Genomic DNA, 23,340 nt, shown 5'->3' with positions numbered 1-23,340 from the left:
TGCACTTCAAATAGATAAAAGGCTCAGGGGAGATCTGAACACAGAAGTAAATGGACCACTGAAGTGGAACAACTGTACAACACTATGCTACAGCCGTATGTAAATGCAATACAAAAGTGTTTGCAGCTTGAAATGTGTGTGTGTCATGTAAAAAAAATACCAATGAGATGTTAAATTCTCTTTTATTTATTGTTTTTTATTTCATGATGGATTTCATAAAAGTATCAGAAGCACATTTTTGTACACAAGGTCAGTATCAAGGCAAATGTTTTTTTTTAGCACATAATTATAACATAGCTTTTTTATATTGAAAAAGACTCGGAAAAGAATGAGTTACTGTAAAAATGTCTCCCTACTTAACCAGACTTATAGCGAACAACTAAAGGTTCAAGTATGACACTAAACATTCCACAAGTATCTGTAGATTTATAAATGTATAATTTCAATACAATAAATATTAAAATGTTGTTGTTTTATCCAGACATACTGTACAAACTGCCTGGAGTCATTATTATGTGCACAAAAACACATCCAGAGGAACCTGCGGAGCTCGCGGCTCTCGGACAGCCCTCTGATTGGTCTGCTCGGGGATAGTGGGCGGTTCTTGTCGCTGTGGGCGTTTCACAAAACCAGTCACCACGCTGCTCAAGCTTTCATTCACTACGGATTTGTCTAGTTAACCTGACCTCTATTCTGTTTCGATTCCAACATAAATCTTTTAGTTTTCGCCTGAAAGCCTTTTTGCATAGATAGCGTGTGTTTTTTTTTGTTTTGTTAACGTCCAGTCTCACGATTCTTGGACGAGCTTTTCCTGGGTGAACTTTTAAGTTGTTGGTTTTTTTTTTGCACAACCTACCTGAGTTGTGTGTCTCTTCTCTGCACGCCTCCTCTGCTCTCCACCATGGATTTGGTTTGGATTGTGGGCTTCGTGGTGAGCGTCTGCGCTCGGTTCGCTTCAGCGGAGCGGCACAGCGTCTACTGGAACAGCACGAATCCAAAGTAAATATGTCTTAAATTCTGTTGTCCTACTCTAAATCACTGCTCTTGAACTCACAGCTTCACACACTTGTGTTTGTCCCTCATCTTTAGTATTAAACGCAAACACCAAATCGCCTCGTATCTCAAAAAAGGGAAGAACTTTTAACCTGATTGTCCGCGCAGATTGAGTCATTAGGATCTGTTTCCAGATACGTTAATGGAGTTACATCTCATGCATATTCAGCGAGCTTGTTGTGATGAATTTGTGATGGAGACCCGCTGCTGTTGTCATGATAATACAAGACAGTTGGGAGTCTCTTTCTCTCCCTACCCCCATGCCTCTTTTTCTAGACTCAAACCTGTTATTATGTTGCTGTTTACCTGTGCTACTTAGTCCAACCCGTTCACATTCAATCTGTTTTGCAATCTGGCTAAGGGATTACTTAGATCAGGTTGTGTCATTTATTTACCTTGTGGGAATGGAAAGCTCGCCAGTTGCACAGCGTTTCCCTGTTTTTAAAGCAAGTGAGCTCCGATGTGTATGCAGGAGTTTAATGTGGAGATAAATGCAAGGGTTGCTTTTATGAGTGGATCTCTGCAAATGCTTCACCTTATTTGGATTCTTTATGCACTTTTATGTGTCTTCCAAGTATGCAGGAATGCATCGAAAACGAAGCAGTGATTCACTTTAATTACACTGATAAAAAGTCAATGTGTCTTTGTGTTTTCGTGTTGCTTTTGCATCTTCATTCATGAAGCTGAAACAATATTTTTCTTGGCAAAGGTCACATCTTTTGGGGTTGGTTTGCACAGGTCTGACTCACAGTGCACGGTGTTGAAATATCTGTTGCAATATCCTCCCATCTGACAAAGATTCCTAACCTCTGCATGGGCGGGGAGGTTTGCCGTGTCTACTAAATCAAGAGATATCACAGTGGGGTTTAGGTGGATGTCAGGGAGACGTTGGGGTGTTCATATTTCACGTTGTAAGACGAGTAATAATGGTGTATGACAGAGACAGAGGAGGTAACTTGAGGCCTGCCCAGTAGGTCACGCTGTGGGAGAGAGATGGATTGCTCAGGGAGGAGAAATTGGAGCTCAAATTGTCGGGGTTATGGGGCCAGTCGGAATAAGTGGGGGTCAATTAGAATTATGGTTGATGATGGCCGGGGTGAAATGGCTCTGGATACAAAGAGGGGTTAGGTTTACACTCCACCAACAGACTCCTACAGCATATAAACACACACCTACTCTCACACCCAGACGGGCAAGCACAAACAGAGACTACTGGCTGACATTCAATCAATCTCAAAGCTGGGACAATCAATCACCAACAGACGGTGTCAAAATCAATCAGTGTGGGACTCACACTCTCTCTGTCTGTGGTTTGCAAACACACAGATAAACACACCGTTCTCCCCTCAAGTTTACTGGAGTTGTTATGACATCCATAATAGTATCAGTACCACTAATGGGATGATACCATCAAGCACCAGTACGTTACCATTACCAATATCCCCTCAAGAATCCACTGGTTACATGAAATATTATTAAAGCCAGTAAAATATCGGAAATATTTTGATTGATTTTTTCTTAATATTTTTATATTATTGTATCTTAAGTTTGTTCCTTTTCAACACAACAGTTTACCCTACAAGTTTACTAGATGTGTTCCAATATCCAAACAAATATTGGTATTAATAATGGTATTGGTACCAGTGTTGGTATTGTTAATGGTATCAGTATCAGCCTCCAATACCAGAACCAAACCTCTAAGAATCAACCCGTCTGATCAACAGTCAGTTGTTGATGTCCAGCATTAATACTTGCATAAGTATCAATAATTGTATTGGTACTTGTATCAGTATAAAACCTATCCATACCCCAAATTGATGCCATAACCCAAATCCCCAACCCCAAGAATCAACCAGTTTAGGTTTGACCCTTTTGGTCAAAATAAGGAGTCTATGTTTACATTTCTAATCCTGCTGAAAATGTAGGTGTGTTGGTTGCATACACAGAGACATTGTCCCCTAATAATTTGGGACATATTATCTGTATCAGCCTAGGTTTGTGTTTGACTAGATGTCCCCCCCCAAAAAAAAAAAATTAATCTTAAATCAGTCCTTTATCACAAATAACACCTTTATGTTTTAATCACAGTGGAATAATGGGTATTTGGTAATGTCTGAAACTAAAGCCTATGTATTAAAATCAGAGTTGGAAAAAGAAATCTGGTTTTGGAGCATCTTTTAAAGCTTACATTCGAGCCACATTAGAGCTTTGGTATGGTCAGATAGGCAGTAATTATAGCACCAAAGCTTTTCCGTGAAGTCCTTGGTGCATAAGCATGTAGCTGTTCCCCCACTGTAGAACCACACTGATCTGTCCTGTGTATATATACTGGTAATCCATGCTTTTGCACTTGCTATTTTTTCCCGGGTGACGGTGCTAAATCTCTCCCTTTGGCTATTCTTAATCCTGTATTCGCAGAAAAAAAGCCCTGACTTTCTGCTTTCATTTTGGTACTTTTCATCCTTCCACAGCAATCCGTTCTCCCCTTTGACCCATTACTCGCTACAGTGAGTGTTGACGTCTGTCCTCTCTCTCATGAGACCTGTTTTTCCTTTCTTTTACAGCCTTGGGTTTATTGTTCCTTCCCTGTTGGTTAGAAAGCTGTGGTTAATACAATTGATTTGAGATTGATCACTTTTGTCCATGTGATACAGGCTCATTTCCTTTTCCTCAGCATGTATATCGAGGGATTTAACAACACACTCGTACACACATATACTCTCATACATATACATGCACAGTGGCCTTGCTTTCCACTAATTTGTGCATGTGTGTGTGCGCTCGCCTTGGGGCCTGGCTGCTGACTTCCAAGGTCGTTTCTGCCTCCACTTTTTAACGACTACTTTCCTTCAGCGAGAGTAAAACATCCCCCTGACGCAGTGTTTTTTTCGGCGCTTTCTGACCTTTTACTTGTCAGCGTATTTGTTACCTTTGTGTCTGATTAGCAACAGCTAAATCACCAGGACGGTTTTGATTCCCAGAAAGGGGCTCACCAGTGTTCCCGGTCAGCTCAGGCCCCGGCGTGCCAGCATGTTTATGTGTCTTTTGTACAACATCACCGGATTTGAGTGACTCACACTCTTGTACAAAGTAACACAGTCATCCACACACACACGTGCCACACACTTGTGATTGATGTTAACATCGTCCCAGGAGCTCCCCTGGACTCTACCACTCCCAACAAGAGGCAACAATCTGCTCATTCACTCCTTCTTCCTTACTTTCCCTTTTTTCCCTGCTGACAGAGCATAGACCACCACCTCAACCACCCACTCCTCCTCCTCCTCCTCTTCTCTTTGTACCTGTCTCCCCCTCTCTCCACCACCTCCCTCCCCCTCTTTTTGGCCAGGTTCCCTCTTTCACTTGGGTTCTGTGGTCTCCAGTTCTGCGAGCGACTTAACTGTTTCATGGCCAGCCTGCTTACATCTGGTTCAACGTGCTGTTTATTTGAACGTAATCATCATCACCTTGTTTGCTATGGTTACACATTCTTAACTAATCTGCTCAAAACGCTGAAGTCTTTATTTTTCTATGTGTTCCTAATGTGCGCCTTTGTTTGTAAAATGGAAAAAATGCACCTCCAGACAGTCTGAGCCAAGGACCAAACTCCTCCTTAACCATACAGATTCATCTATCGACCATACAGGAAGTACTCCTCTGATGTCAGAATGGTCGAAAATATATTTACCATACAGCTGAAGAAAATGACTGATTACAGACATTTTGGGTTAAAATATGAATATAATATTTTGCTTTTGTTGTTTCATATTATCACACTGAACTGAACATGAAAAGGTTGTTTCTTCCGGGTTTAGGTGGGTATTGCGTCATGTCGTACTGTATCATAGCGGATCATGTATTGCAGTGCTTCCCAAAGTGTGGGCCGCGGCCCCCTGGTGGGCCGTGTGGGTACTGCAGGTGGGCCGCGAAAAGCCCTCCACCAATTTTAAAAATAAAAGAAATATCACAATAATGATGATTTACCATGAGTCAACCCTTTAAGTGATTAGTAAGGTGTGTCATGACTATTCATGGACTGTCTCGCCATAACCTGAAACCACATTTTAGACAGTATTGAGCTCTTTACAGCTAAAGATATCTGAACAGCTTAAATGCACCAATAAAGTAGGTATTCAAGGTGTGTCTCACCCACATGAAGGATTCATTTAGTTATTTATCCATTCAAAATGCTCGATTATTGTAATGTTTTAGATGAACCGTACTTACCATATCTGGCACTGTGGGTTCAATTCACAATCTTCTGTAAATGTTGTGTTCGTTCAAATGAGGGAGTTATTCGAGGTATGTTTCACTTTCTTTGCTCTTTAACCACTCCATGTGGGTGTTTTTTGTAATGCTTCCCATACAAATTGGGGGAATGGTCTTCACGGTGAGCCACAGAAAGAGGAAAGTAACTGGTGTGACTGATTGGGGGTCAGAGTTCGGGATGTGATGAAGTAGCACAACCTCTATCAATCTGTCAGTCATCCTGTCACGGCGGTGGTCCCTGAATACTGAACCGCCACTCAGGCCAGCCCCTCTTCTTCACCCAGCCTCTGGGAAACTCTCATCCCCCCCCCCCCCCCCCCCACTTTCTGTCTTTTCTTAGTCCTTCACTCCTTCTCCAGCTTTTATCTCAACTTTACAAGCTGTCCCTTTTTTCAGTCTTTTATTTCCTAAACTCCAATTCTGGCTCTTTGGGAGATGAGGGGGGGGGGGGGGGAGGAAAGCATGCTAAGAGGTGTGGAATTTTTTTTATCGTTCTTGGCACCCATGGCAATCCGTCACAAGGCACTTTGCCCTTTCCTTCACGCTTTTTTTCTTCCCTGTCAGCTCTCGCCCTTTAAGCTTCCTTCTTCTACCTCGTCTATGAAAAGCCACTCATGTCTTCCCAGCAAACCGGTTTCTTTATTTCCTCTTCCTCCTTGTTTTTTTTCCCCCTTCTCTATCTCTATCCATATAAACTTTCTTGAAGTGGAAGAGCCAGTCGAAGAATTCAAACCATGAAAGGACAGCTTTTTAAAGGAAGAAAAACAAAGAGTTTAAGTGTAGGAGGAGGGTTTGTTTGCCTTCTGTGCGGGTGCGCGTGTACGTGTTCAGGAGATAGCAGATAAGATTGAATCACCACATCAGCCCAGCAGGATCAGGTGGACGCATTAGATGAGGATTTCTTATATTTCCAAGTAATCTTAACTGAAGCTATACTTTCCTGGAAAAAACATCCAGGTTTCCCACTTCACTTCCTAAGCCAGTCTGCACTCTAAACCCTCAAAGCTTTGTCGTCATTCTCCTCAGTAAACTCCATCTCCCCCCCCCCCTCCTCACATTCTGTCATCTCCCACCTCCCCATAATCTGGCTCTGTAATCTGTCTGCTGAATTCAATCAGGAGAAAAAACAGTCTGTGGGACTGTTAAGGGTCGTCGGCTCAATGATCATCACAGTGTGTTGATGCTTCGGATCCCTTCATAATCATCTGTAAGGAGACTTTTAGCCCCCTGGGACCATATTAGCAGTTTCACTCCAACAGTCTGATTTTCTTCTCAGTAGATATTCCCACTTGTTTGCGGCGTCAGATACAAACAGGCCTTGTTTTATTGACTACAACAGATAGATACAGAACGAGGCCAAAGGTTAGAGCTTCCTTCACGGGGCGTGTTGTTACCTAAAGTCTGCATGCTGTCTGCTGTGTGTGTGTTTCCCTGTGAAGTGTAGCACTTCCTGGCTACGTCTTTTCCCGGGAAAACAGCGTATCCTGTCTGCACAATAAACAATACGGTTCTCACACAGCAGCACACGCGAGACTGTAAAGGAGTTGATTGTGTTCCCCTTGGCTTGTGTGTGTTTTTTAAACTGTGAGAATAAGTAGATTAGAAGTGATTAATAGTGCCTAATTGTTTTTGTGACTGTTGAGCCTTGAGGATGATTTGGGGTCCACCCCCTCCCTCCGTCTGTCAAAAATCTCTGTCTCTATTTGGGATTCTCCTCTTGATCAGTGTCACCTCGGTCAACCTCGCAAATGTCCGCCCTCCCCATGCCCATCCTTTGGCCTCTTCCTTATCTCCGCTGCAGACTTCCTCTACTTCTTCCCACTCTTATCCTTTTTCTCTCTGCGGCTCTTTACAACTGTTTAATCCTACACAAAAATCTGAGAAGAGGAAAAAGAAACTCTTAGAACACAGATTTATTGCTATATCATGATTGGGATGGCACATTTTCTCTCATGAAGGGAGAGATTCTGATTGTGTGACTTGTTTGTCAAGTTTTGGTGACACCAGCAGTGTGTGTTTGAATGTTTGAATGAGGAAGATAAACCACAAAAAAAACAAGATATTATCTCTGAAAATGGACCATTGTGTTTGTTTAGTTGTGTAAAAAAAAATGGTTATTGTGTAACTTTGAGTTTTTTTGTCAAGCATGATGTCTGACTAAGAGTGTAAACATGTGCCCACTACAACTACTGACACCCCCTAGAGGCCAGTTGTGGTGTAACAATTAAAAATGATGAAATCTGTAAGCAGATAAAACTACTTCTACCACAAATTAATAATGTGGCCCCATACTCACCGATTGAAAATTCCCCATGAAATTCATTAGGCTGTGTTTGCAGACACAAAACCCCCTGTGTATAAAGTTTTTACCTTCCAGAAATCAATCCACCAAAAATCGATTTTCCTTGTACGGGTATCTGCCTCCTGAGAAATGTGATGTCTGTGTTGACCTTTCTGTTCTGGCCCTTATAAGATACAAATGGCTCCGGGGACAGCGTGAGACAAGTGCGAAAGAGCATATGTATTCATCTAAGCCTTCTCAGAGCCAATTATTTCTCAGCTGGACTTAAAGCTTTGTCGATTTGTTCGGTTCTTGCAAAGGAGTCGGGGCCAGTTCAGACGGTGAACGTCGGTGGAATGACCAATGATCTGCACAGACAAAGGTTGAGTGACGGATGAAAGAAAACTGATGGAGAAGGATGACAAAAAAAAGTCACACGGTGCAAAAGAATGAAGGCTGTTGGGATATGATGTTGAAAAAGGGGGAGGGGCTAAAAGGAGTTGGACCATATTTGTTTCTATGACAACCCAATGGCGCATTGTGCCTGGCTCTGAAAATGGTGTGGGTCAAAAAAGTGGCATTCTTTGAATACCACCAGGACAGGTTATGATTGGTCTGGCTTGTCTGCGGCGGGTTGGGGGAGGGGCAGGATTGACACGAGGATCTGGTTTGCTTATTGAGCGTTGAAAGACGGACAGGGAGTGGGCGGGGACGGCTGGCAGTGATGGATGAAAAGATAGATGGATGAAACAACAAGAGTTGAGCAGTAATGTTAAACGGCCTTCCTCAAGTAGGATGGTTTGACTTTCTCAGGTAACTTTAATCGACACGTGTTGAAAGTTACACCTCCCACTTTTGGCTCTACAACCTCCATACACACACACACACACACACACACACAACATCAGTCAGTGTGTCTCTTTTTGAACTCCTAAACACCATCTCTGCCTGTGAACAATAGAGATAGAGGGGGGAAAAAAAAAAGCTCCACCCTGCCTGTCTCACCCCTCACTCAGTCCCCAGCCTTCATCCCCTCGCTCGGGGCCCTCGCTTGTCCACTCTAAGCCCCCTGTATTAAGCAGGGTCTGGTGCTGATGAATGGACCACAGCTCAGCCTCTGCTCCACCCAATAATCCGGGGGGCTTGGACGAGCCGATTATAGGTGGTCCCCGCATTCCCGTTTCGCTCATCTATGACCTCCTCTGCCTGTCACCTTTTGGGTCACATTAATTGCGTGTGTAAAACCCGGTAGGAAAATAATCATGTTTTGCGTGGTCAGGGGGGCTTCAGGGTTAAGTAGGAAAGATGTGCCGCTCATAAATGTGTTCCTCCGGTGCCTTTTAAGGACCTTAAAACACATCTGAATCGATCTTTAAAGAGGCCAACTCCGGGCAGGGCACTTAAAGATGTCTGACTTTTAAAGTATGAAACTCTCCAGCGCTGACTTGGCGAATTAATGTCCGACCTTTGATCCACATTGCGCCCCCCCTTTAGCCTCAGAAGTCCAGCATTCCAAAGGGCGATAGAGAGCAGAGATGAGAGGCTGATGGATGGATGAAAGGCGGGGGGGGTAGAGGTGGAGAAGAAAGCAAAATGCTGGCCGGAGAGATTAAAGAAGAGAGATTAGGCGCCCTGCTCCTGAAGAGGCTCTAATAAATCAGGAATTCTTTCTCAGGATAGGAGGTGGAAGAGTGTGTAGTCTATATTTCAGCAGATTGTGTGCTTGCATACACACATTTTGTTTCCCCCACGTGATGTTTTTTTCACTGCTATCATCTGTATGGCATTTTTTTTGTATCCACCTTATCATGACTGAGAGACACTCCCAGATTCCTCCCGAGGTCTACAGACGCACAAACACACATAAACAATCCCAGATACACACACACACATGCACACGAGTCCCTTCCTGCATATCTGCCACAAATCATCCTGAAGTAGTGAATACAAACCACTCCCCCAATGCTGTATCTTCTGCAGGCTCTCGGAGCGTCGCTGTCATCGAAAGAGAGAATACCGGGATAAACAATGGGAATAAATGACGACAGAGAGAGAGAGGGGAAACAGTTTGGAGGAGGAAAAATGACAAGAGGACACACACTGTGGGAGACAGAAAGAGAGAGAGGGTTTATTCTGCTAAAGTGAAGGTGGCAGGATTTGACTTTGTTAGCGAAACCTTTTCACAGGCTCGCTTTGAAGTGCGTTACAATCAGTCAATTAAGCAGACGATGTGGGAACGTTTCAATGGCCGAGACGTTAGAGGGGAACAAAAGGCAGCGGGATAATTAAAACTATTTGACATTAATAAAAAGGGGGCTAGTCGGGCCTCCCTGGGTGCGTATTCAGTCTCTGCTAAGTGAGATATTTTATCACAGTTTGAATGGAGACACTGTATGGAACTGTGGCGCTGATAAAGCGACTGTAGCACTCGCATACTCAAACTTCAAAACTTCAAAAGCCATTTTCAACTCAAGCACCTTTAACCTCCCCCTGCCCAAAGCCTATTCATGCCCTAAAACTCCCCTAAACTATCCACCCTAAAAGGGGCTGGGAAGTGGGGACCGGGAGGGCATAATTACCCCCCTCCAGGGCGACTTTTATACCCCTTTTTTTGTGTTTTAATTGCACCCCCCTTCGACCCTCTTTTGATGAACACATTGGGAACATACCACGACCGGTTGTGGGGGGTGTAGAGAGTTTTGTTTGTGTGTGTTTGCTCTGTTTGCAGGAGGAGGGGGGGGGGGGGGGGGGGGGTGATAACTCTGTCAGGGTGAAAAAGCAGACAACAGTGTTTGTTCAATAGTGCTATCGATTCGCCTGGAATTGAAAGTGGCAGGGGGAAAAAACACTTTAGCGGCCAATCTGGTAAACAGAGCGTGGCAGGCAAACTGCAGATAAGCACTAAGCTGTCTGGACCATGGCAAAATGATAATTATTGCTCCCCTCCTCCACTAAAAAGTTAGTGGGAGCACACAATTATCAGCACAGTTAGCTGGAAGTTTCATCAGTACCCTAAAATGGTGACTTGTTTTTTTGTAGCAGCCCCCGTGTTGCTGTTGTAATGTTGACTAATCTGCTCATCAGTATTGAGGGAATGCAGTCAGGCAGAAAGGGGGAAACGGGAAGGGGGGAGGCAAGAGTCAGGGCTCTGTGTTTGGAGCCAAAGCGTCTGTCCTTTTTTTTTAACAGGGGGGAACCAGGGAGACCCCTGCCCACAAACAACAACAGCACCTAACGAGTGACAGGGGCCCCGCACACTTTGATCGCCGGTCACACATATGGACCCTGTCACACTAACACAAACACCCCAAATGCTGCTTGTAACTTTTAAGGGGGGGGGGGGGGGGGTTATGAGAAAACGACAGAGTTCTCAAAGAAAAAATCTGCTTTAAAAAAGGGGTTCAGAGGGGAGTTTCTTTCCCCCGCCAAAGGTGTCCGGTTAGAACCCTGCAGGCTCTCGAGACCTCATAACTCTTAGATCTGTAGATCTGATTAAACAGCAGCCGGTAATTCAACTCACACTGGCTGCCTGCCTCTTTGTGGTCATGATGTACCATCCGTGTGTATTCATTGCAAAAGCAACAAAACCCTATATTGGACACACATTCTCCATGCGTATTGTGAAAACATTTAAGTCTGTCAAATTTCATCCATTCTCGGAGAAACCCACAGTGATCCAAAACAGTAGGAGACTGAAAAGTGATAGGCATCGCTTCGGGAGGCGTGTGTGTGTGTGTGTGTGTGTGTGTGAGTGCAAACAGAAGGTAGCTACTGCTTTAAGTTGTTGAAAGATGGGAATTACTGGGAAATGTGTGTGTGTGTGTGTGTGTGAGTTTGTGTGTGTTGCTATCGGCTGGCTAGCGCTCCAGGCCGGTGATAGATGGCTGTGGCTGAGAAGAGAGCATTAGATGTGGCCACCCCTGGAGCAGCGACTCAGTCAGGGGGAAGGGGGGACAAAGCTGAAATACCTTTTAGTGACAGTTCACTGCAGATAAACTCATAATATCTGAGGTAAGAAGTCCTGGAGGTGGAAAGGAATCATGGACAGTCCAGTTAGGACCAGCTGCATCAGAATGAACTAAAGAGCTAAAATGCTTACTTTTTTTTTTTTTTCTTTGACCCGGGTTCAAGAGAAGCTGGAGGAAGTTTAGTTTACTTAAAGACCATCGTAAAAAAGGGTGGAGAGGGCGGAGGAGTGAAGGGAGGGATGGAGGGGATAGGCAGACAGCCTGACTGTCTCTCTGTGTTTGTAATGAGAGGGAGTGTGGTGGGAGACGCTTACAGACCATCACCAGACTCATGTTGGACGTGTCTGCCTTGTCTCTCACACCCTAATGAAAGGGTTAAAACATATGTGACCCTTATTTTTACACATCATGTCCTCATGCTAAAGTGTTTTCCAGCTCACGTCGAGGTTTATTTTGTCGTCGTGCTCCTCTATATCTGTGCGACTGTGTGTGTGTAGCCCTCGCAGATGTCAATACTCATCTCCCATCTTGCCGGCTAACTGACTGCTAATGTTTCTCTGTAAACATCATTCAGCTCCATTGGGACGCAGGATCAATGTGCACTCATGCTAACTTGCAACACTGCGGCAGCTAAACTCCTGGTTCATCCATATTTATGCACGTGTTCTCTGCAGATCATTCTTCCCTTATTGCATTTTTTTTTCCTCTTCATTCCACCCCAACACACACATAAATCCTCACTCACACACTTTCTCCCCCCCCTGCTCGCTATCACTCATCCCCATGCCTCTCAGTTGTTCCTTTGATTTCCCCGTTGTACACCAGCATGAAGCCGATCAATACATAATCACAGGTTTTTGAGGCTTATATTTATTAGTGCTCCCATGCTATAAGCACGGTTATCAGTCTCCTGCCACAGGGATAACCCTCCTCCCTCTCCTCCCCTGCAGGTTTCTATGGGATGACTACACCGTGGAGGTAAAGCTCAACGACTACCTGGACATCGTCTGCCCCCATTACCCTCAGGGCGAGGTGCCGCAGCTGGACGCCGAGCGCTACGTGCTCTACATGGTGGAGCGAGAGGACTTTGAAACTTGCAAGCCCCAGTCGTACGACCAAATGCGCTGGGAGTGCGGCCATCCGTTTGCTCCTCACGTGGCGGAGAAGTTCTCAGAAAAGTTTCAGCGGTTTACTCCGTTCACTCTGGGGAAGGAGTTCCGCCAAGGAGAAAGCTACTATTATATCTGTAAGTGTCTGATTTGTTTTTTTTCTCTGTATGTCAGTCATGTATCTTCTGATAGTCTCACCACGTAAAAGGCTTTATATGTGATTTTTGTGATTTTTCACACTTAATTAAATATAATATAAATCAAGTATATCCTCTGAAAATAACTCTGTGAGTTATGACTGTCTACAATGGGTGTAACACCCGAGTCCCACTGTCTGTGATGCTTTCAGAGTTTTCAGAGTCCTATTTTCAGTTTGTTTACATCGCCCGGACGGCCGGCTGACTCCTCCCCTCGAGTATAAAAGTTGTTTAATTGAGGGACTAGAGAAAAGAAGAATAACATACTGTACTCATAGTACAGAATGTTGAGATACTTTGAGTCGACTATATAGAATACATAATTGTCAAACATTTGGACAGTACTGCACTCACTTATGAGAGTTTACATGAACAATGTCAACATGCTATAATTTTTTTCAACATCCTATTTAGAATGTTGGAATGCTAACATCTCCTAATTAAACTAAACACAAGTAGACAGTTTATTTTCCTGAGGATGACTAGACACAAGATGAAGTGACCACTAAATTGGTTTCAGATGCTCTGCAACGGGTCCCTATCAAATAAATGTGGATCCATTTAAATGTCCTTTGAAATCACGTGTGTCAGCACCTTAAACCTTTTCAAGTCGGGACCAAGAATGGCTTAACATGTCCACATTTATTAAAAAAGAGACAATTCTGCAGTCTTGCTGTCTTTCTCTAAAAACTGTAATATGCTGCAGCTTTGTGGGCGACTCTTTGAATCTTAACATGGACATTTAGTGGGGTGTCGGCTCATTATGGCGAGATTATGTAGTATTTACCCCGCTAAGATGTAGCTGCAAAGAGCAAGCAGAGTTGTCACACTGACCATGGCTGTAATTAGATAAACGGCAGGACAAGACACACTTTACCCTGCTCACAGATGGCGTCCTAAAGCTTTGTCCCCGCGTCAGACTGTTGCCAAGTTTGTGTGTGTGTGTGTGTGTGCATGAGCGCATGCATGGAGGTGAATTAAGGGGCCAGAGGGGGATAAGTGCATTAGTTGGGATGTTAACGCCTGTGTTGTTTCTTTCTTTTTTCCCTGTCAGCTAAACCTTTGCACCACCATGGTCAGGAGTGCCTCAGGCTCAGGGTGGATGTCGTAGCTGCTGATGGTGAGTTCAAACACCCTCCTGGTTGTAAGAAGAACAGAAAAATCTCCTCAGGTAGATAAAGAGTAATTGATGGATTTTTTTTTCTTGTCTTTCAGGCTCTCAGGAGGCCAGAGTGGCTAAAGGAGGCACAGGTGGGGCTGGAGCTGGAGCTGGGGGTGGAGTTCACAACCCGTCCAACAGACTGCCTGCAGGTATGTTGACCAACCCTGTGTCCTCTCTAATTATCCCTGACCTTTAAACAACCCAAGTACATTCAGGATTACATGGGGGGGTGTAAATGTGATACTAATGTGACCTCTTTCTCTCGTCTCTTCAAGCAGATGACCCGGTAGTGATCCTGCCGGACGTCCAGAAGAGTGTACGGACGAACTCTGCAGTGGCGGCTACGTCCCTCTCGATCCTTTCTCTGCTGGTCCCTTTTTCATTACTACTGTTGTTGCACTGAGAGGACGAGAAAGGACTGCTGTTGGCAGACGTTCTTACATTTTCAGGGACTACACAATGAAGACAGTCCGTGGGGATGAAACCACTGACTCAAAAAGACAGTTTTCGGTGCCCAGTGCTGGCCACAGGGAGAGACTTTTGAAGCTTGTAAAGTACAGCTGGACTCTCTTGCACTACACGTGCGAAGCAACTCCTGAGCATTTGAGACAAAGTGTGTGTGCTTTGTCATATTTTTCTAAAGGTGATGGTAGTTTTTTTGCCTGGAAAGACCAATTTAACTTAGTGCTCTCTCCAAAAGACATGAACCTGTTTGGATGATAAGGTTTGAAAAAAACCATGAAGACGTCAAGGAAGAACCCAAAATGGCTGAAGAACAATCAAAAGGAACTCTGTATGACTTATATAGATATAGAGAGTAATTGGGAAAGTTTTCACGTACCCTTTGAGCCAAAGATCAGTCATCTCTCCAACTTGTACACTATTCCACCCTCGACTATTGTGTACTATTTGTTGTATTGTTCTTGTAATGGTAATGAGTGGCATTGACGTCCCAAGTGATTAGTTTCTCTAAATGTAGCATTGACAGACACACGGGGCAGTTCTCATCACAACCATTCCTTTGCAAACTCGACCATGTGCTTCTATACTGTAGCACTAAACCTGCACAGTACAGACACACCATCACACACACTGACGTCAGATGACATAAAAAAAACACACCACATTGAACTGTGTTATGTGTACATTCTGTGAAGGTAATTTATGACATTTGCAGCTGAGAAGTTTTACTGTATATTCCATAAAAGAGATGTTTACTGTTGGTAACAGGGAGAGCTTTTTGTTCCTCTCTCTCCTGGTAGAGTTAGTACTTGTGTGAAAGGAGAGAATGTGTGAAAGCAAGGACGTGATTGATTGAAAGAGTGATGAGACAAAATGTTTTTTCTGCCAAAAAAGCAAACACTGAGATGTTGTGTGTTCCTGCAGGGAGGCTGGCCTCCTCTGTTTGTTGGATCGTGCCCCTGTACTGGTTAGACTGTCTGATATCAAATCTTTACTTCCACAGGACCCGGCCCTGTGTTTCATGGTGCTCTCCCTTTGTGTTTTCACTCTCAATTCGAGAATATTCTCTTCAAAACATCACCTTTAGTAATCAGCTACGTAGACTTTCACAATAATTTTCACTCTTTTTGAACAAAGTGTTTGAGCAGTTTCTCACACAGACAGGACACAGCATCAAACCCAGTTGCCAAGCACATCTTCACCCGACAGGCTGGCTCGATCGACAGACCACAACAGTGTATGACTACCGTTGAAGTCAGACTTTTTTTAATCTGAATTCTTGTTACCTAATTTTGTACATGTGTAAGTAAGAGAAGTGTATAATATGTATATGTATATATATATACATAAGATTATATAATAGACCTTGTTTGATAAATATGCTTAATGTGAAAATTTCATGTGAAATAAAAAATGATATTTTTTGGAAAACCAGAACAGTTTTCTTGTGATTATTGTTTAAGCAATGCTAGCTAAGCTAATGATTGTGTAGCTAGCATGGCTGGTGCCTGAATGTTTGTGGTTCACGGGTATATATCTTTAAGGGGCTGTCAAAAAAGTGAATAAAGACATTCATAGTTTCCATTGGATTAATCCTAATGACTTTTGTTATCTCTCAACTTTAATGGGGCATGCTAAAATATGATAAGTGCTAGGAATAAATAACTACGGTATATTACTTTTTTTTCCTCTTTAGATGAATTGTAATAACTTTGGGGTTTTCTTAACTTTTAATGTGCCATCATAACACTATAATGTTGACATACCTAATGTTTTAATTTAGGACCAAATACCTGTAAATCTAGGGAAACTACAATTAGCCATAGCTGTGCAATGTCTTTGGTGCTAAATTGCTAATGTTAGCATGCCAACATATTAGTTTGATGTTTTTTTAATTCTTTTTTATTAATCAATTTATTGAACATGTTAAGAAAATACAACAATCAATCAAGATGTTGAACATACAGTTTATAGGGAACATTTTATCTTATAAGGTTTCATTTTGTGACATTACCATTGTCATCATGTTGCTAGTTTTGGCATCTATAGCTAACAGCTAAAGTGCAGTCTCAGATAGCTGCTAGCATGGCTGTACTCTTGTTTACACATTAATTTAGTCAAAGGTTTAATTATCCTCCCTTAGAAAGAACCAACAATCAAGCTTCAAGTGTCATCTCAAATGAGAGTTGATCTTAGCTCTAAAAAGCTTTCAGTACACCCAGACCTTTTCTGCTTTTGTTCACACAAGAGAGATCTCCAAAAGGAGCTAACAGATAATGACTCACACACACGCATGTGTCAGAAGTTAGAATAGAATCAACTTTAAGGTGGCAGAGTCAGTAAAAAGCTAGAAAAGATATACCGATAAGAAAAGAAGAGAGGGCCACTTCATGTTTTAGTTTTGAGGTTACCTTTTGGCATGAAAACTAAATGCACAGGTGTGATCACTCTTCTGTCTTTATCTTCTGCCAAGCCTCCACCTTTAGCTACAACCCCCATTCCAACACACACACACACACACACACACACACACACACACACACACACACACACACACACACACACACACACACACACACACACACACACACACACACACACACACACACACACACAGCAGGTCCTCTTTTCTCCAACCAAAACACTTTGCTCGTCTGCAGGTTGCATGACAAGCAATTGTTCTCGTCTCTCCCTTCCCAGGGGAGCTTTATGGCCGTGACAGTTAAAACAGCTGTAGCACCAAAAACTGGTGCCACTGCCTCACAACTCCCCAATGTTTTCAAAGGGTTGGCTGTAAATTAAGACTGGCGGACAGGCCCCCTTAACCGCCCGACCCCTGGAAGAGGCTCCACTGAGTAGTGGGTCGTCAAGACTAAACAATTCTCTTTATTTGCTCACTCGTTCAGTGTTCTGGCTTTAAGTAAATTTATGAGTAAGTGTGAAACTTTAACACTGTAATAAATGTGAAGGGTGCTCAGGAGATAAGCAGAGCAAACATGAAGAACAGAAAACAAGAACTATCCTGAGGACAACGTTTAACAGGAACATTTAGGTACAGTTATAGAACCAAAATTCATAAATCATGCACATTACAAGCTGCAGTATAATGTACTTGTTGAACATGTTTGGATATTTGGAATTTGAAATAAAAAAATGGACAAAGTTTTTAAATACCATGATGCCTCTAATGTTATAAGCCTTTACATGAAAGTGACATGGCCAAGCACCCAGTTTTCAAATGAAAGTACTTTCTTGAGCACCCCCAATTTGAGAGTCCTTAAGCTAAAATATGTTTTTTAGAGTCAGAGGAGTATTTAAAGAAGCTGGACATTTCTTCACCAGAGCTTTAAATGTTGAACCTGAGACATCCACGAATGGAAATGTTGCTCCTTTATTCTACTGCTTGGACCCACTCTTGAATATGTCAAAAACTATATTGTTTGATTTTCTACTGAGGATGAATCTTACAGTTTGGTCTTAAATGTCTATTCGGAGATGGATTGGCTCTGAGTTTTGCACCTTCTTGGTCCCAAAGGGAGGCCCTACAACCTTTGGTAACTCTTGACCTTTTATCTACCACCATCAGTTATAAGTTGTCACTTGTCTTGCACAGACTTTGATTCCACAAACATTGACTTCTGTTGATTTAAATTATCTCTTGACCTTACACTCTAGTGTCACCTTGATGTTTCCTTAGGGGGGGTAGCCTTGTACTTTATTACTTTGTCTATTTCTATTATTTTTACACCAAAACACAAAGACAACAAATGGTATACATGTAAACCTACTTGACAATAAACCTTATTATTCTGTCTTCCAAGAAATAAATAACAGTCAAATCCCCTGACATTTAATCCAGTGCAATCAGCAGGTCTTTTTTTAATTGGTGCTGAATTATATTTAACTGTTTTTTAATGGCAATCAAACCTTCTTAAAAACACTTTTTTACCCGTGTTCCCGTGATGATGTTAGCATACCAATGTAAGCATTTAAGCCAGAAACTTCAAAAGGATTCACAGAGCTGCAAGCAAGGCAGAGATGTCTACAGATCACCAATTTTTGGAGGGAAAAATTGCAACACACAGCAGGTACAAATGGGGCTTCGATTCTCAAATGCTAAAATTAAGGTATTAACCAATTTATCTGTCTTAAGTGTGCATGCTATTTAAATTCCAGCGGATGCTGTTGGTTCCTGCAAGAAAAAAAATCACCATTCAGTGTAGGTTTGGCATGGCCAGCTGGTCTATCTCTGAGTCAGGCCTCACTATCAGCAGGACTCATGACGGCCAGTCCCTGTCTGCCTGCAAGCGTATGTTACTATTCAGAAGAGCCAGGACTATCTGGCTTACAGGTCCTCTGGGAGGTTACCTAATGTTATTGTATCTATTTGTAGCATTTATAAGCTTCAGAGCTAAAAGACTATGGGGACTCTGGGTCCTGTTAATATCAAAGCAGATGTTCATAAGCAGTCAAAGAACAATAGGCTGACCCATGACTGACATTTAAGCCTCATTCAATTTTTTTTATGCAGTGTTGGTGCACTAAATGTTTGGATTACATGTTTTTTTAATGCATGTTTCCAAGCTCTTTTCTTTGAGTCCTGTTTTAGAGCCTGTAAAAGCTTTAGGTGACGGCAAGGTCAGACTTGGCCGATGGGAAGGAAACTCCTTGGTTATACTGAGTGAGTCGGAGCCTGTGGGCCAATCGGCACATTTTGGTCCCCTGCCATTGCAGGACGGTCGGGGTGTGGTCTCCTCTTTCCCGGCCGTCTCCACTGCCAGGGTCATCCGTCTTGTTCCAGCTCATGCTTTGGTTTCCTGTCTGTGCCACTTAGTCACTTTCCTTTTTTTAAAATTCATTCTCACTGACACCCTTCTCTTGTTCTGCCCCTGTAAATCCACCTTTGTATCTCGTGTTGTGATTCATCCTCATGTCAGCCTCTCATCCTGTCATTACTCTAGATCACTCTTTTCTGTTTCTGTATCAAATATGTTAAATCTCCATCGCCCTTCAGCTCTCCGCCTCGACTGCCAACTCCAACTTTCACTCTTTCTCTGTCCGTCTCTGGATGGTTTTGAGGTTTTGCTGTGAAATGTGTGGGTGGGGGAAAAAAACTCTTTTCAGTGCAGCGAAATGATAACCTTTCATTTTTCAGTCTGACAAGATGGATCCACTCCCAGCAGTGTCACTGAGTGTCTCAAGAAAGGCTTTTTATGGTCTCAGTGGGGCCACATTGAGGGCAAAACCCCACGTCTTACCCCTCTTACTGCATCTATCCTCATTACATCAGCCTCTGTCAAAATTCTTTCTTATTGAAGACAGAAATTATGAAAAGTTGTGAATGCATCTCACATTCAAAGTCAGGAATCAGAAAACTGTTTGAAAACTTTCTTTCAAGACCTTTTTGAAGTTACCGCTGGGAGATTATATAGCTGGCATCTAAACAAATGTACACAATAAGTAACTTTTTGATTGGAGAATGAATAAATAATAAATATTTCAGATAGCCTACTCTATACCCTATAGCCTACCCTATAATAAACCTGGCATAATATCTACTAAAACTTAATTGTGGTTTTACATTATTCCAGGTAACTTTAGGTCCGTTTTAGACCAAAGTGTCAAGCCACTTTTAAAGATAACGTTATATAAAATGTAAGATTAATAATGAAATCAGAGAGTCTGTACAGGTTTGATTCCCGCAGCTCGTAAAAGCCAGAAAAAGAAAATTACGGTTTCTCATTTACAAAGGTTGTGTTCAGACTAATAGTAGGGGACACAGGATTACTGTGCAATTTACAAGTAACTGTACTTTCTCAAGTGTCTCCTCCTTTGTGAACACTGCCACACACTCACCAAAATCCAGCGGTGGTGCTGCTGGTGGTCACTCTTGCTTCATATGGAGGGTTTTAAAAAGGAAAAAGCAGCTCAAGTCATTAAGGTCATTTGTGATGGGACCTTCTTTTCTTTCTTTTTTTTTACATTTCTGTCTGTGCATCAGATTAGACTTGCATGCAATCATGTAAATAAAGAACAGGGCTAAGTCTGGGAAGAAGCTTATGCACTACGTTTGAATCGAGGGATTAAAAGGGAAAAGTCACAAAGATGCTTACACTGTTCATATACACAGACGGTAAATGGCCTATAAAATGTTTAGTGAAGCTGATATTTTTGTCTGATAGCCTGCAGTAAAAAAAAAAAGACGGCACAGATGGGTGCCTTCAAAGTAAGTATTGGAAAGAACAAGGACAAGAAAAAGTGATTAACTAGTTCACATGTGGCTACGAGTAAGAGCACAACTGCCTACCAAGCAAAGGCTTTGGTCTAATTGCCAAAGTAAGAGAGTTTCTGGTAAATAGCAGGTTGCCTTTTATCCAGTCTGCTCTTGCAACAGCTTGCAGACATTCATGGAGGGAGGGAGGGAGGGAAGGAGGGAGGGGGAGGGGGGGTGTTGCGAGGCAAGATGGGGCTGCAGCCAAACAGCACAACAGGCAGAGAGCTTGCACACAGAGAAGTGTTGACTCTTTTGCATTTGTTCTAAAGTTATGGGAGCTTTTGAAACCCTGTAATGATGCCTTCAGCCTGGCTATGCTTTGTTTATGCACAGCAGGGATTCACTGGAAAATGAGCACAGGCAGCCTTTTAAAAGTTACAGCAAGAGAAGAAAAAATTGCCAACATCAGATCACTTTAGAACTACATCCTTAGCTTACGTTGTCTGATTGGAACAAACCTCTGTGGGCGAAAGGAAAGAAAATGCTTCACAGCACATTGCATGTCATTAACTGCAAAATGGGACGAAAAAGATTTGCCCCTTGCACAGAGGGCGGCATTGAGAAGTTGATAATAAGCCCTTGGGCAAGGAATGTGTCATACATGCAAGAATTCACTACAATACTTGCATAGTTTCAGGTCCTGTGAGCCCCTGACCCACAGAAACACACACACTCATAGACGGAAAACCTGAAGAAAATATACTCCAATTTAATAAAGTCCTAGCAATAGCCACGGGGCACAAATTAAATTGGACAATGGAATGTACAATTCTTTACAGATTAAATCTAGTCCATCTATTCTGACACGCAACAATCTCCAGACACACAACAAAGTCTGCACTGTGTAGTTGAAGATGACACATATTGAAAGCGTTTGAGTATTCCCAGCTGACTCGAGTCAGATTCCAGTTTGATCTTTTGGCAACCAGATAAAGATGGTAATCGAGCATGTAAGTGTTTCAAGGATCCATGTGTTTGGCTGTTATCATCTTTTACTTTGTTTAATGTGTACACATGAGTAAAACCACCTGCGACTGATGTTTAATGTCATTCAGTAACTATATAAAAAGAGGTCTTCAAATGGTGAGAACGCTATCAATAGCTATTACATTTTGAATGAAATCTGATGTGTTGTCATTGTCATTTATGTGTAACCAATACAATCCTCCCATGAGTCTATTACTTTCTGAATCCCTGAAGCATAGCTGATCGATATCTAATCTAAAAGACCAGAAATTAAAAGACTGTTGTGAAGATGAGGGATGTTCATATCATGTCTGATCAGAGTGCAATCTCACCCAACACATTTTACAAAAAGAGAGACAATTTTGAGTAACTCAAACATTGCAACTGCAGACACTTGGTTGTGATGAAATGGTCTGAGTATCCCTTTTCAGTCTCTACGAGCCTTTCTAAAGTTCTACATCTTCAATCCTTTTTTTCTCAAGTCCTCTTTGGCTTCCTTTATTTGCTCCTGCAGCTCTTTCGCTGCGTCGTCACAGTCATTGAAGGTGGCCACCCTGTATCCCACCGTGGCCAAGGAGTAGCAGCCAAATGAAACCAGCAGGTACAGAGGCATCGGCCAGGCAGCCTCCCTGTAAGTCTGCGGCAGGCTCAGGTCCAACAGGTCGAAAGAGACCAGAGCCCACACTGCGCCCACCAGCGACACACCGAACAGCCACTCCACAAGTTTAGTCATAATGAGAGATGATGAGGGGACTTTCAGGTGAGCAGCCGGGACACAACCTGCAAGAGAAACGGTTAAAACCATTCCATTACCTTAGCATTAGCACCTGAGAGTAGCATTTTGTTAACTTCCAAGCTACAACAAACGAAGAAAACAAACAGCAGATAGGAAGCGACAACAACAGACACGAGTATTAAAAAGGCTTCAATATAATAAAACCAAAAAAATGACTGAATAGCGTTTTGTTTCAATAATCAGTCAAAGAAGATGGTCCAATTTGTTTACCTCTTCTCTAACGCCACCTCAGCTCAGCGCAGATGTATGACGTAGCGAGCCGTAAAGCCTTATGGGAAACGTAGTTGATTCTGTGTTCTAAGTGCTAGCATGGGGAATCTTTTATTTTTGGTTGAAAGAAAAAAATAACTTTAAAACAAATATTTTTAAGATAAGATTTAGATTGCTTTTATTTATTTATTAGTATTTTTATGTTATTTATTTACATACTTTTATTTTAAAATAATAAATCCAATAATGTTCCAGTAATGAATCCTAGCTGTTTATGTGTTCTTAATTAGTTTAGATTTTTTTGTTTAATTGATTTCATACTCAGATAAAGGTTAAGCCTATATACCATCCATTTATATGAGTGTGGCACATACTTACCTTTTAATAATAATAATAATAATAATAATAATCAATTTGATTTATAAGCACCTTTCAAGACACACAAGGACACTGTACAACAATCAACATTTACAAAACAACGATGGATAAAAACAGCATACAATAAAAGAAATGAAATGTAGGACAGTGTAATTGCTTTTACAATACACATGTACCATATAATCATGTGATTACTTTATACCCGCAGCTGAAGA

The 23,340-nt window shown here is 42.3% G+C and overlaps 2 protein-coding genes across 4 annotated transcripts; one reads left to right on the top strand and one right to left on the bottom strand.

Moving 5' to 3' along the window:
* The first annotated feature begins 646 nt into the window (after positions 1-646).
* Positions 647-15,938, top strand: efna1a (ephrin-A1a). 2 transcript variants are annotated; one of them, XM_061059359.1, is made up of 5 exons: positions 647-999; positions 12,522-12,817; positions 13,932-13,997; positions 14,093-14,188; positions 14,318-15,938. In XM_061059359.1, the coding sequence occupies exons 1-5, from the start codon at positions 902-904 to the stop codon at positions 14,440-14,442; spliced, it is 681 nt and encodes a 226-aa protein (XP_060915342.1). In that variant the 5' UTR covers positions 647-901; the 3' UTR covers positions 14,443-15,938. The 2 variants fall into 2 exon arrangements, with proteins under 2 accessions (XP_060915342.1, XP_060915341.1); XM_061059358.1 differs by having other exon boundaries at positions 648-999; positions 14,315-15,938.
* A 5,526-nt stretch (positions 15,939-21,464) lies between these two features.
* On the bottom strand, positions 21,465-22,834 carry dpm3 (dolichyl-phosphate mannosyltransferase subunit 3, regulatory). 2 transcript variants are annotated; one of them, XM_061060076.1, is made up of 2 exons: positions 22,748-22,834; positions 21,465-22,521 (listed from the first exon to the last, which is right to left on the bottom strand). In XM_061060076.1, the coding sequence occupies exon 2, from the start codon at positions 22,472-22,474 to the stop codon at positions 22,196-22,198; it is 279 nt and encodes a 92-aa protein (XP_060916059.1). In that variant the 5' UTR covers positions 22,475-22,521; positions 22,748-22,834; the 3' UTR covers positions 21,465-22,195. The 2 variants fall into 2 exon arrangements, with proteins under 2 accessions (XP_060916059.1, XP_060916060.1); XM_061060077.1 differs by lacking the exon at positions 22,748-22,834 and adding an exon at positions 22,694-22,715.
* Between the last annotated feature and the right edge of the window lie 506 nt (positions 22,835-23,340).

This window comes from Labrus mixtus, chromosome 16 (assembly GCF_963584025.1).
Source record: "Labrus mixtus chromosome 16, fLabMix1.1, whole genome shotgun sequence".
NCBI lineage: Eukaryota > Metazoa > Chordata > Actinopteri > Labriformes > Labridae > Labrus > Labrus mixtus.
Note: the sequence above shows the minus strand (reverse complement) of the source record. Positions and strands in the feature narration are given on the sequence as shown.